This window comes from Aegilops tauschii, chromosome 1 (genome assembly GCF_002575655.3).
Source record: "Aegilops tauschii subsp. strangulata cultivar AL8/78 chromosome 1, Aet v6.0, whole genome shotgun sequence".
Taxonomy (NCBI): Eukaryota; Viridiplantae; Streptophyta; class Magnoliopsida; order Poales; family Poaceae; genus Aegilops; species Aegilops tauschii.
This window is the reverse complement of record NC_053035.3, coordinates 189,979,988-189,992,060: the sequence shown is the minus strand read 5'-3', so window position 1 is coordinate 189,992,060 and position 12,073 is coordinate 189,979,988. Positions and strand designations below refer to the sequence as shown.

Genomic DNA, 12,073 nt, shown 5'->3' with positions numbered 1-12,073 from the left:
CCATTCCGCTTCACCTTGTTCAGCAACTGGAATGTTTGTCGCCTCTTTCTTTACCATCTGTAATAGTACAAGTATAAAACCCTGGTACATCATTCTTTATTTGGTGCTTATATAATTCTTAAACATATGTACCTGTGAATCGAATAATGCATTGGTTGTTTGAACCTGATGGATATGAATAAAGCTATAGCCTACTTTCAAGTTTAAATTAGGTACAATTTTAAATAGCAGCAATTAAATTAGGGCGAAATTACGTTGCGCAGGTCATTACGGCACACACGGTTGGTAAAACACAAACGTTTGCGATATACACCATTATCCGATACGGTTCATAGAGAGGAAACGTGTGCAAGCATGCACACAGTTGCCGTTTGCAAAGCGTGTGTGATGTCAGACACTATCACATACGGTGCGGGAAAACTAAATGTGTGTGATTGTCTACCCATCATACACGGTTTATAATCATGAACTGTTTGTGATATGTCAGGCACGTAAAACTCCCGTGCCTAGAATCTGCCTGGAAAACTCCCATGCCTGGAATCTGCCTGGTTTTAGGCAGAACCACAAAACTCCGACTGCGATGGCAATGCAAGCACAAACGAGTAGATGAAGCATTTGGGATATTCGAGATATCGGAAACGGTTATATAGGGACAACTGTATGCATCAAGGCTCCCTATCCCCTACGGTTTCTGGGTCGTGTGGGAAGGACCCCTCTATGGCCCACACTCACTTGGCGACGGTTCCAAATGCCGTCGCAGAAAGGGGTAAAAAACCGTTTGTTTAGGACCGACGTGCACCAGTGTATGTTGTGTGAGTGACTAGATATGTTACTCAAATCATCTCTCTCCTTATTAAATCATTGCCACATAAGAAAATTTGCTAAGTTGGACCTTATGTTACCGCTGAAGTTACTCCCACTCTGGGCAGTCTAATTTGTTGAAGTTATTGATGCAATTTTTGAAGTCCAAAGGCATGAAGAAAAAGTTCCAAACAATATGCGGACATAAGACATATACAATAAAGTTGTTGGATATGGTTTGTTGAATGTTTAACTCTTAAGTACAAGTAGACTATTAGGCAATATTAGTTTACAATATCAAAATGAAGACACATGTATCTATAGTTTGAGGACACAATCTTAACATAGGAAAAGCAAGAGATTGCACTGGTTTGGCATCAACATCAATATCATGTTGCTAGTTAAAATATATTTTTTGGCAAGAACCCCAAGCATTTCATCACATGTACACTTACAAGCTTGCTCCTAATTTGAGCACCCATCAGATGATCAAAATACAAGAGATGTTTTTCTTTCTCTTTTCTATATCAGTGATTTGCTGTAGTGGCAACAAAAAGAATAGCAACGAGGTAAAAACAAGAGATGGATATGTTTGGTCAGTGGGCGCTCCCTTCCAGAGTTAGCCAGATTAGAATCATAGAATAACGGATGATCTTACACAAGCTTGGATGTTCCCAGCACTGCAATTTATAATCAACGCCACATCGGGGACTAACTGGAAGCATTGTCGTTGTCAGGCTGTAAATCTCCACACGAGAGGCACTGCTGGAAAAGGCAAGATCAGAGTGTGTAAATGTTTCAACTATGGAACTGAGAAGAGTTGGTAGACTTCTCAACTCAAGACAAAACATGTTCTCTTCATTGAGCTGCAACTCTTCGCAACTCATGTAAATGGCTCATTATGTCTCGTACACACTGAAGCCCATCGCCTTTGAGGGAACTGAGTACCCGCTTGAGAAACTCATGATCATCTTCAAGGGCCCTCAATCGTGTATCCAAGAGTGAAATTTCATCCTGAAGATTGTTTAGGCCACTTATTTTTTCGTTGTCGAAAGGAGAACATGAACACTCATCCTTGTCCTTCTGCTCAATTGATTGCTGAAAAGAAGTTGATTCATCCCCTATATGATCTCCAAGCAATGTCTCTTGAATGTTTTTGGCATCATCAGAAGCAAGCTTGTATGTAGAAATGCGAAGCTTTTCCTCCAATCTGCCCAGTGATTCCAAAATGTATGCCTTTTCTTCTTCGAAACCTGACATGGTGCTCGTCATGAAATCCGATGCATTCAAGACATCAAATGACACATTCTTGTCATATCCGGGTGTATTGTCCACTGTATCATCAAAATTCCCCCCATTAAACTGGTCATGCTGGAGTAGCCTCCGACAACTATCTAGTTCGGCATCCATGTCAAGTAATGCTTTCTCCCTCTCTGTAAGCAAGTCGTGTAGATTCTGTATCGCTTCATGGTCATGGTCAGCCTGCTCTTCCATCATCCTAAGATATTGTAGTGCTTCCATCTGCATTGCAGCCTTTTCCTCATGCAATCTGTTGATCATGGCCATGGCTTGGCTAGCTGCAATCGCCGAAGCGCTCCTTTCTTCCTCAAGCTCCTTGTAAAGGACAAGCATTGACTTCTTGTTAATCTCAATCTGCCGCTTCAAACTCTCCAGTGAGATCTCTCCTTCAGCTTCACAAATACCAAGGTTTGCATCCGATGATTCCAACACAGAGTAATTTCTCTCGAGGTATGGCCTCCTGCTGGTACCATTGCTTTCATCATTCTGAATCATGGTATCAGTACTACTTACTCCTTCAGTCCAAGAATAGTCAAGGCCCCTTACAGAGGACATCTGAGTAAGGAGTGCCTTCACTTCTTGTTGAGTAGTAGAATTGTTATCCCGGGCAGAGATTATCTCTGATGGGCGAGGAGATGGCAGATTGACCCTACCAACGAAAGTGTTCTTAATACTGTTGTTGCGATCGACGAAAATGCGCGAAGGCAGGGAAGACGCATTGGGTGCAGGCTTTGCTGCCAAACCAGCATTTGAAGAAGCACCATTATCCTTTGTAGATTGTTCATATGTGCCTGGTGAAGCATCTAACTCCCTGACTTCCTCAATACCCACTACAAATGATACATGAAAACAATATGGATGCGCTCAGTAGATTTCCAGAAATGATACATTACAATAGTTTTTTAGTGAAGAATTTAGAGATAAAAGAAGTACATCAATCCAGATTCGTAAACTCACCTTTAACTTTTGAATGATCTGTAGAGACCTGTTCAGGTACAAACTTGGGTGGCATGGCAGGATTGATTTTTTCTATCACAACAACTTGGCTCCTCTGCTTGATTTCGTCCAAACCATGCACATTATGTGAGGGGCCCTTAACATCTGCAGTTTCATAAAGCTTATGTGCGATGCACGCCTTCTTGAATGGCTCCAAACAACAAGAACATAACTGTCTAGACCTCGATCCAGACCGAGAATTAACCTCATCGACAAAGCCTGCCAGGGTGCATGCAGCATGGCATCTCTTGCAGAGATCAGCTGAATGTGCAAGATTGTTGTGACTCTTGCAGTATGCCAAAGATGATATCTCGGACCTATGGGCAGCACACACCAAATCAGCGGAGAACCATGCCTTTCCATGGAGGGCTTGGTCCAGTCTTGAGCACATGGTGCATGGCGCCCTTAGCCTGCTGATGTGTGCCAACCTTGTGGCCACATATGACGTTGTAGCAGCCACATGGAGCAATATGATCACGCAGAGCTCACAGATCGCACGAGACAAGGTGTACCAGAACCGCTGCGAGAAGTCTTGAGACCTCACACCAGTTTTCACAGCCATTGGTGATCAATGTTCATCAAAATTCATATGCAACATTTAGCTTGAGAAAACCTACAGTACGTCTCGGCAACACCAAGGCACCCAAATGACACAACTTGTTGAAAGATGCAGGATTGGGAGTGCCAATGCAAGAAAGATGCAACCTTTGTTTCAGAAGGAAGACAAATATCTGATTTTTACATAGAAAAGATGGAAATGTCAGCACAAAAATTCTAAATGTTATAGTGAAACAAAAAATAAGCATTTTATCTTGCAAAAGGTTGCACAAATATAATTCACAATCAAGAGTCAAGGTTTCTTTTTGTAGTAGAAATGTAAGCATACTTGTTGCGCATAATTATCCACATCCAAAATTTCTTTCAAAACTCAAGTAATTTATTTCAAGAACTTTTCAGATTGGCACAAGAATGTTTAGATTTTTTTTCCAGGGGTAGATTCGAGACGGATACCAGCGCGGAAACTTGCCCAGGAAGCTCCAAATTGCCCAAACTGAGACTGGAGAAAAACCGATCAAAAGGTGTGCTAGAATCTGCAGCGAAGATTGGAGGGCGAAATGTGGTTCTTGGTAGGAAAGAGGGGGCGGCCTTCCTCTCTTTCCCTCTCTCTCTACGTGGGGAAGAGAGGAGAGAGAAAGGAGGAAGAAGAATGTCTGCCTTGCAGTCCTCTAAACCCGGCATTTTCCCCTTCTAATGTTTGCGCGTAAAGGTGAGAAATTTAAGCACGACCCCACGTTTTGGACGTTGCACAAAACAGGAAAGATCTAAATTAGCTTAGATACTCAAGCAAGCCCTTCACTTTCTATATATAAACACGATGCTTAGGCCCTGTTTGGAGTCACTCCAACTCCTAAAAATACGAGGAGCTGGAGCATCTCTTTCCCAGCTCCGTGCCTTTTGACTCCAACTCCGGGAGCGGAGTGGTGGAGTGGCGGGTCTCCGAACAGGACCTTAGTGTACTGTCTTCATCACCGTTACTTCTTGACACTCCCGCTCCCAACCTCTCAACCATTCTGGATTCCTCAGCCACCAGTTTGATCCTCGTGTCTCATCTGCTATGTCATGGCTACTCCTCGTCTCTGTCATGCTGCCGGCCACAGGTTTTTCTTTTTTGAATTTTTTTTTCATATGTAGAAATCCCAAAAATATGTATAAATTCTCAGTCAAAGTTTTGGACCAATACTTCAATGACGCGTGTGCAACTTTGTTTTGTGTCCAGTTTGCAAAAGAAAAACTTCGACTGATTATTTTGGTGGCCTCAATCGAATTTTCTTTTGCTAGCCCGCTCAACCCCGGATTTGTCCCGCACCACCGCTATGCTAACGAGCCGGGTTTCCCTGGAAATTAAACTTCCAACACCACGACCACCCCCTCCCCACAGCGCGGCGTCCCGCATAGTCCAGTACAAATTAAACTAACCCACTGCAACTTAACTAGAACTAGATTCTCCAAGTTTGAATATTGGGCGGGGCGGGGCGGATCGGGCACCGTGTTGCACCCCTACCCATACTAGTTCTCTGTTTTGAGCTGGGTAGCCGAAGCAGTAAAATGCAGCAACAGAAAACAAACACACTGAAACCATCGAAGATTCGAAGTATGGTTTGTGAACAATACTCCATGTTACCTTCCATACGGCCATACCCCATGTAAGCAGCCACTCCATGTTACCTTCCATGGTTTGTGAACAAAGGAATCAAAAAACCGTTGATTTTATTTTTTATGTAAACATAACTTTTCTGAAAGAAAACAAAGAAAATATCCTAGAAAAAGATGAGAAAAGGACATTGAAACGATAGATGCAAATAAAATACTGAAAATGACGGCAGGAAAATAATGTTACTCCTACTAAGATTCAGATTCAACAACAGAAGATTCAGAACAGCAAAAAGGCCATGGAAAAAACATAAGTTCAGTACAATTTGCCTCAGGGAGGGAGTGACATTATGAAAAAAACTACTCCCTCGGTCCCATAATGTAAGACGTTTTTTAACTCTAGTATAGTGTCAAAAAACGTCTTACATTATATATGTTGCCGCGGGACTTTGTTGTAATTTTTCCAAGCAACATCCACATCACAAAGATGATAACAACTCGAATCAATTATATGATGGATTTCACATACATGGAATCAAATGTGGTCATTTGTGGTATACATATATAATGTATTGTGGAACGTTGTAGCATTAACAATGGTGTTAGCAATCATGAACTGCAATGTAGTGCCTTAATTATTTATTGGAAAGAAAGCAATTTTGAGCATACCCGACGCTATGACCTACATCACCATTAACAGGTCATGAACACACCGCCATGATGATTTAAAAATGATAATTACATTTGCTAATATAAGATGTTAGAAAACACAACGTGGAATGTGAGTGAAGATAGCAATATGGCCCAAAAGTTGGAATAGTTCTGGCACCGATTGCTTCTGAAATAGTCAAAAGGCCATATAAAAAGGATTAACATCAGGAACTAAATCATTCAGTATAGTAGCCCTTGGTATAGAAATAAATCATAGTGATCTATCGCAAAATAAATGATATTAGAGGGTAGAATCGACGTAGTTTATTGTCGTACAAAAGACAAGATTAATATTACAATACCAAAACATTGGTGCAGAAATTTGTACAGATAAGTTTACCTAAAGTGAAGTTAGAATGCAGTAGAAATTTTCTAAAGAGCACACATGTGTGGCCATGATTGTGACAAAGAAACAGAGACTATGCGTGTTTAATAAGTTCAGGCATGCGACAAAGAAATAGTGACTATCAGCAGCATAAGGCATAATAAGTAGAACAAAGTAACATGAAAAAATATATGAAATAAAATATGATTCTTCGTTCAAACCCCAATTAGCTATTTACTCAGTTTTATACATGTAACTAAGAAAATAGTAGTAAAAATGAATGGTAGTAAAATGTCTTCCAGAATGTTGAGTACCTCCTGAGATTTAAGGGTTCAAAGATTGCTCCTTAAAGATGGATCTTTAAATGCCATTTGTTTCAAAATAGTACCTCAACCTGCAAGGAACCAAGAAGGGGATAAAAAACTGACGGATACGGATAAAGGTTCAATTTGGATGAGGATTCTTCGTTTGGCAGTTGAGTTAGTGAACATTAGCATTGAGAGGATGTTGTTTGGTTGGTACCAAGAACATGATAATCAAATGAGTTGTCGAGAAATTGAATATATCATACCGCAGAACTGAAGATTTTAGGTTGCTTCATGAACCTAACAAATCTCTCTTGAGTTGCATATATACCTGCGGCGGTTCTCACTTCTCAGTAGCAGTAACTGCAGTTGGTCGAGGGATTAGATTATGTGGTCATGATCGGTGGCGTGGTCCATGTAGACGTCACAAACCCGTCGAACAGCGTGACCCTGTGAATAAATGGGACATCCATTTTGTTCAGTCTTATAAACATAAGGCTTTGATAAAATTAATTATTAGAAACCTGTAATCAGCTAATGGAAGTTTGGGAATATATCCAAGGAAGGCACTGCCAAACTAATCAGCATACCAAGTGCACGATATAATATAGAAGCAACATAGCAGAGGAAGTTTGGGAATGGAGGGACCATGAAAACCCTGGTACACGTTGTAGTGGGACTTCGCTACAGATAATTTTATTTTAATATTAGGAGATAAAAACGGACACATTGTGTGCAAATGTCCGATTTGTAAGAATTAAGTGGCCTTAAATATCCTATTGTTGAAGGCATCGGATTGGGATATCTCATGGCTAGTAAACTGATCTCATCAATGAGTATGTTGAGAAAGGCATGATTCATATACTGGTTGACGAAATACATATTTACTAACAAATGAAAGTAATGAAAGGTTTTTCTCTGAAGAAAATAGTTCAACGAATCTCTATAAATAATCAATACGCATACTTGGAGATGACTGTACCTGAGCTATCAACATGGCGATGTGATTACATGGCTTGGATACTGAGAATTCTGCCGAATTCAGTATATACCTGCAAAGTTACTGGAAAGAAGAACAATAAGCCATATCCACCCTCACCGTCACTCCGTGAGGAGATGATCTGCAACTGTACTACTATGAACAGCAAAAGGCTTGATTAACTGAGAAATGGGAGATGGGAATGAAACCAAGATTGTTAGAAATAAGCCATGCCACTGCATGCGTCGTGCGCGCGGCCGTAGCTCTGTGTTTAGTCGTGTGTGTAGTAGCGGCTGTAGGGATCAGTTGGACTGGCCGCGTTGAGTGGCGCAGCCGTGGCTGGCTAGCTACATGCATGGCGGGTCATGTGGCCGTTGGAAGAGGATGGATCTAGGCGTGCATGTAGGTAGTGGCTGGTGCGGTGAGCGTGCAGTTGGTGCATGCGTGAGCTAATTAGTTAGTGCTGTTAGTGGCCGCGTGTGACGGACGGTGCGTGTGCTGGTGTGTGTGCAGCCGGGTATAAAAGGCCCCCTGATGTATTGATCGAGCGGAGCCGAGTGTAGCCATGTAGCCACCGTAAAGAAGAAAAGGATTGGGACGTTCGTGCGCCCATGCCGGCGTTCGTGCGCCGGCCGGAAAACCTTGTGTCCACTGTTCTTCTTCTTCCACCTCCATTCAAGATGGGGTCTGAGCGTCCAATTCCCACAGTACCCGAGGAATCCCAAATATGATTCAATCGGCCATGTGTCATAGGGAATGTCGAGGAGGACAGGGGAGGGAGTTGGGATGGCAGGCGGCCACCTGTATGAAGGACGATGGGAATAAAATGAGATAAGGTGGAGCACCCAATTTAAATGGGAATCCATCAGTTTCTTGTGGAGGTCATGGGGAGAGGAAGTGAAGTGTGAATCATCAATGACCTGCAGCCGAAGGGTTTATTGGCTTTGCTTTTTAGGAGAAGCGTTTATTCATTGGTCGTATTGGCAACGGAGAAGACAAAAGTGTGGCCATTTGGAGCATTGTGCTGCACAGGCGTTCAGGATTGGGCTGCGTGGTTAGCGTCACCAAAAGAAACGTTAGCGAAGAACAACAGGATTACATGACCTCCAACTTCAGACGCTTAGTCATTAGCAGTGAAGTAAATGCGGCGGTGCTCACCTGATAAGATATGTGCCAAACCGGAATGTCTGAGTACAGGGAAGACGTTGGTACTAATGGGACCGGGCTCCTCGCCACCGATGACGGCAGCAGAGGAGAGCAACGGCGGACAGAGGCTCGACAACCTGACATTCTAGGCGGCAGGTGCGGTGACTGAATGGGGGACGACCCGCGTCCCAATCGCGCCTATAGGCACAGAGCAGAGGAACGGGGTGCCCCCAGCCCAAGCCGGCTTGCTCCTCAATGACCTGGTGTGGGAAGCAATGGAACCGTGCCCGGCCCGCATGCCAGCGCCCACGAAGACACTGTACCGGCAGCGTCGAAGACCGGTGGCTGTGCAGGATGATGATGTGCTGTGAGGCGGGGCGACGCACGGGCCAAGTCGCGGCCATGGCGCGTTTAGCAGCCGCGCTGGCCTTGAGGTGGCGGCGGGATTCGGCCGGGCGGCGGCGCACATGGCAGGCACGGTGGAGGCATGGTCGCCGCGGGCGCAGGGCGCAACCGGAGGAGGAGGAGAGGAGGAAGGGCGGCGGACGGGAAGCGCTCCGGCGTTGGTGTGCGGGAGGAGCGACGAAGACCAGCGATAGTGCGGGTTGAGCGAGCGGATTGGGTTGGGATGCCCTGTGCTGGATGAGCGGCGGCGTGCGAGACGGGAAATTTTTGGTCTTTTTCACCGCCGTCCGTAGCTGTAAGGCAAGGCCGTAGTAGGAATCAATGCGATTGGTTGGTTTATGCAAGCTGAAAGCTGACGTGGCTGCTGATGTGCACAGTGTGCATGTTAAGCGAATTGTTAGTAGTGGGGATCAACATTCAATGTAAGATACTAGGCCGGCATCTTCAATACAACCTGCAAATTTCCTCCCGCATCCTTTTGCAAACAGAGGGACCAGTCCATGGACACGGATGCAGAAGGATGCCATCCAAATGTAGCCGCATGTATTTCAAACTGTATTTTAACTAACCAGACGAAATTCATGCAAAGCGGCCGATATTCATCAATATTCGGATAGAAAATAGCACAAATCATCTATACAGCATGTAAATTTCTAGTACAATAATGTCTCTAATTCAACTAGATCCTGGATGCCCCAATAAGTTTTTCATGAACAGATCATGTCGTTCCACATACTCCTCTTCAGCTTCATCCAAGAGTGTGTGCACATAAATGGCCGTTCCTCTACCCTGTGGTACACGGCAACGCGTGCGAGCTACTTATAATGTGTAGACCAACATTGAGTGAGTGAATCAATCAACAAGTTGAGCAACAGAAAGTAAAACTTACGATCTCGTCCTCTGCCGCGTGCAATGCCTACCTTGCCTCGAGATGATGAACCACATTGCAAAACTTGACGACGCTGATTTGGATAGCGTGCCAGCAATACGATAAGGACCTCACGTTGCGTGGTTGAATGATGTAGATGTCGTAGGGCGCAATGTGCTTTTCATGCACTCGCTCCCAGAAGGGCTCCCTCTACTCCTGCCTATGAAACCCGCGGATATGGCCAGCCACGCATCGCACAACAACTCATTCTCCATGGTCGAGTAGCTCACCATCCTACGTACAGTTGGTCCATACGAACTGCTTGTGATGAGCATAACAAAAGAAACGGTCAGCCAAATGAGGGTGTGTGCGATATATGACATACAATTCACTCGGATGAACTGTTTGTGATTAGGCAACACAACAGAAACGGTCAGTCAAATCAAGGTGTGTGCGATAGAGGGCATACAGTTCACTCTAGTGAACTATTTGCGATGAGCCAAGACAACAGAAACGGTTCAACTGAACAACATATGTGTGATACGCGACAAACAGATCCGTAATCAGAGATGTGTGCGAAGACCGATAATAACACAGACGATTGCTGCTAATAAGCCATGTGTGTTGTGAGCAAACAATTGCTGGTATACAATTGTCAGCGGTTGATGAATTCATCACCGAAGGGTGCCCTAGTTTACTCTGTCTGCGATGTGACTTGCTATATCTACGGAAGAACACCATATATAACCAAAGTAAACATCCAATTACATAAGTGACTATACAAATCATTCGCACACACCTCAATAAACAATTACATGCAATATAAACTAGGAGAAATGATCATCTAATCATCTACTTCTTGTGATGCTGCCGCCACTTCTCTGTGGCTTGATCCCTTGTCTGGGGCAGGACGAAGGCACTTCCTCATGTCAACGATCCTCCTGTACATCTCGTATCTTGTGTACGCATCCTTGAACGCGTACTTGACGTGTTCTTCATCTAGTCTCTGCTCCCAGGCATTGTGCCAGGCGATCATGTTCTTCTTGCTCTCATCCTTCATCTTCATGTAGTAGGGGTCGGTGATGGCTGAGACAAGGTCAACCAAGGAGTTTTGATTGTTCTTGGTGCTGCCCCAGACCTTGTAGTGGTCACGGATGTTGACAAGATTATGACAGGCCAAGCCTGAAACCTCGAGCACTTTTAGATCGTTGGTGGTGTCCACCGTAGCGAAACTGTAGTCGAGGCTATTGATAAACCTGGCGAAACGCTCGCAAGGCCTTGTGGCCAGGTGGTAGTGGTAGACGAGGACGTCATGTCACACGCACAACTAGGCGACGACAACCTTCTAATCATGTCCGGCATGACCACCGATGAACTCGAGGTTGAAGCCGACCACTTGGTACTTGTCCTCAGCAAGCAACTGCTCCATAGTTTGGATGGAGCTTTCCACCGAGACTGGCTCGTTCGTGTACACCACAAAGAGGTCCTTCACCCTCATGTGGGTGTCCGCTACGTGATGCATGGTGAACTGTCGCCCGTTGTCGTCGTGAGCCACTAGGAGCACCATTGGAGCCACGAGGAGCGCCATTAGAGCCGTTGGATTTCCCCTCTGTATGTGTTGTCATGGGTGTGCTTATTGTGTCGTGTGGCGCGAGAGATTAAGGTAAATGGCCACTGGAATAAATGGCCGTTGGATTCTCGGCACGTCCGCATGGCAGTTTTTGCAGCGGGTAACTGCGTCGTGGCGCCGCGCTTGGCGCAACCGCATGCATAATGGCAGCACAAATGCACGTGAATCATGCGCCGGCCCCAAACACTAGCAGCGCGTGTGGAGGGATGCATGCAGAGCGCGCAGAGGGACGCGAGAGCAGAGCGCGCCGCAGCCGCCTCAACCGCGAGCAACCACACGCATAGAGCAATTGAACACGCGGGGAATGGTCGTCCACAAGCTGGCCGGCAGTTGTGAGCCGGCGGCAAGATGTGAAACTATGTCGCGTTCCACATCACACGGCGGTCGAACAATCGTTCGCTACGCTGCATAGAGAGCGGTCGTGTGCTACTACCTCCGTCCTAGTTTATTAGTCCCC

At 45.0% G+C, this 12,073-nt stretch overlaps 1 protein-coding gene across 3 annotated transcripts; it reads right to left on the bottom strand.

Moving 5' to 3' along the window:
* Window positions 1-1,171: 1,171 nt before the first annotated feature.
* Window positions 1,172-9,324, bottom strand: LOC109781352 (myosin-binding protein 3). 3 transcript variants are annotated; one of them, XM_073510474.1, is made up of 6 exons: window positions 8,726-9,324; window positions 7,571-7,651; window positions 6,920-7,038; window positions 6,598-6,677; window positions 3,058-3,827; window positions 1,172-2,930 (listed from the first exon to the last, which is right to left on the bottom strand). In XM_073510474.1, the coding sequence occupies exons 5-6, from the start codon at window positions 3,656-3,658 to the stop codon at window positions 1,660-1,662; spliced, it is 1,872 nt and encodes a 623-aa protein (XP_073366575.1). In that variant the 5' UTR covers window positions 3,659-3,827; window positions 6,598-6,677; window positions 6,920-7,038; window positions 7,571-7,651; window positions 8,726-9,324; the 3' UTR covers window positions 1,172-1,659. The 3 variants fall into 3 exon arrangements, with proteins under 3 accessions (XP_073366575.1, XP_040257112.1, XP_045089616.1); XM_040401178.3 differs by having other exon boundaries at window positions 7,571-9,315; XM_045233681.2 differs by having other exon boundaries at window positions 3,058-7,038; window positions 7,571-7,640; window positions 8,726-9,315.
* Window positions 9,325-12,073: the final 2,749 nt, after the last annotated feature.

What these genes read in the sequence shown, in the direction of transcription:
- LOC109781352 (XM_073510474.1), bottom strand. Translation starts at nt 3,658, where the DNA reads ATGGCTGTGAAAACTGGTGTGAGGTCTCAAGACTTCTCGCAGCGGTTC. An exon ending in AGATCATTCAAAAGTTAAAG is followed by an intron (nt 2,931 to 3,057) that starts GTGAGTTTACGA and finishes TATCATTTGTAG; the next exon opens with TGGGTATTGAGGAAGTCAGG.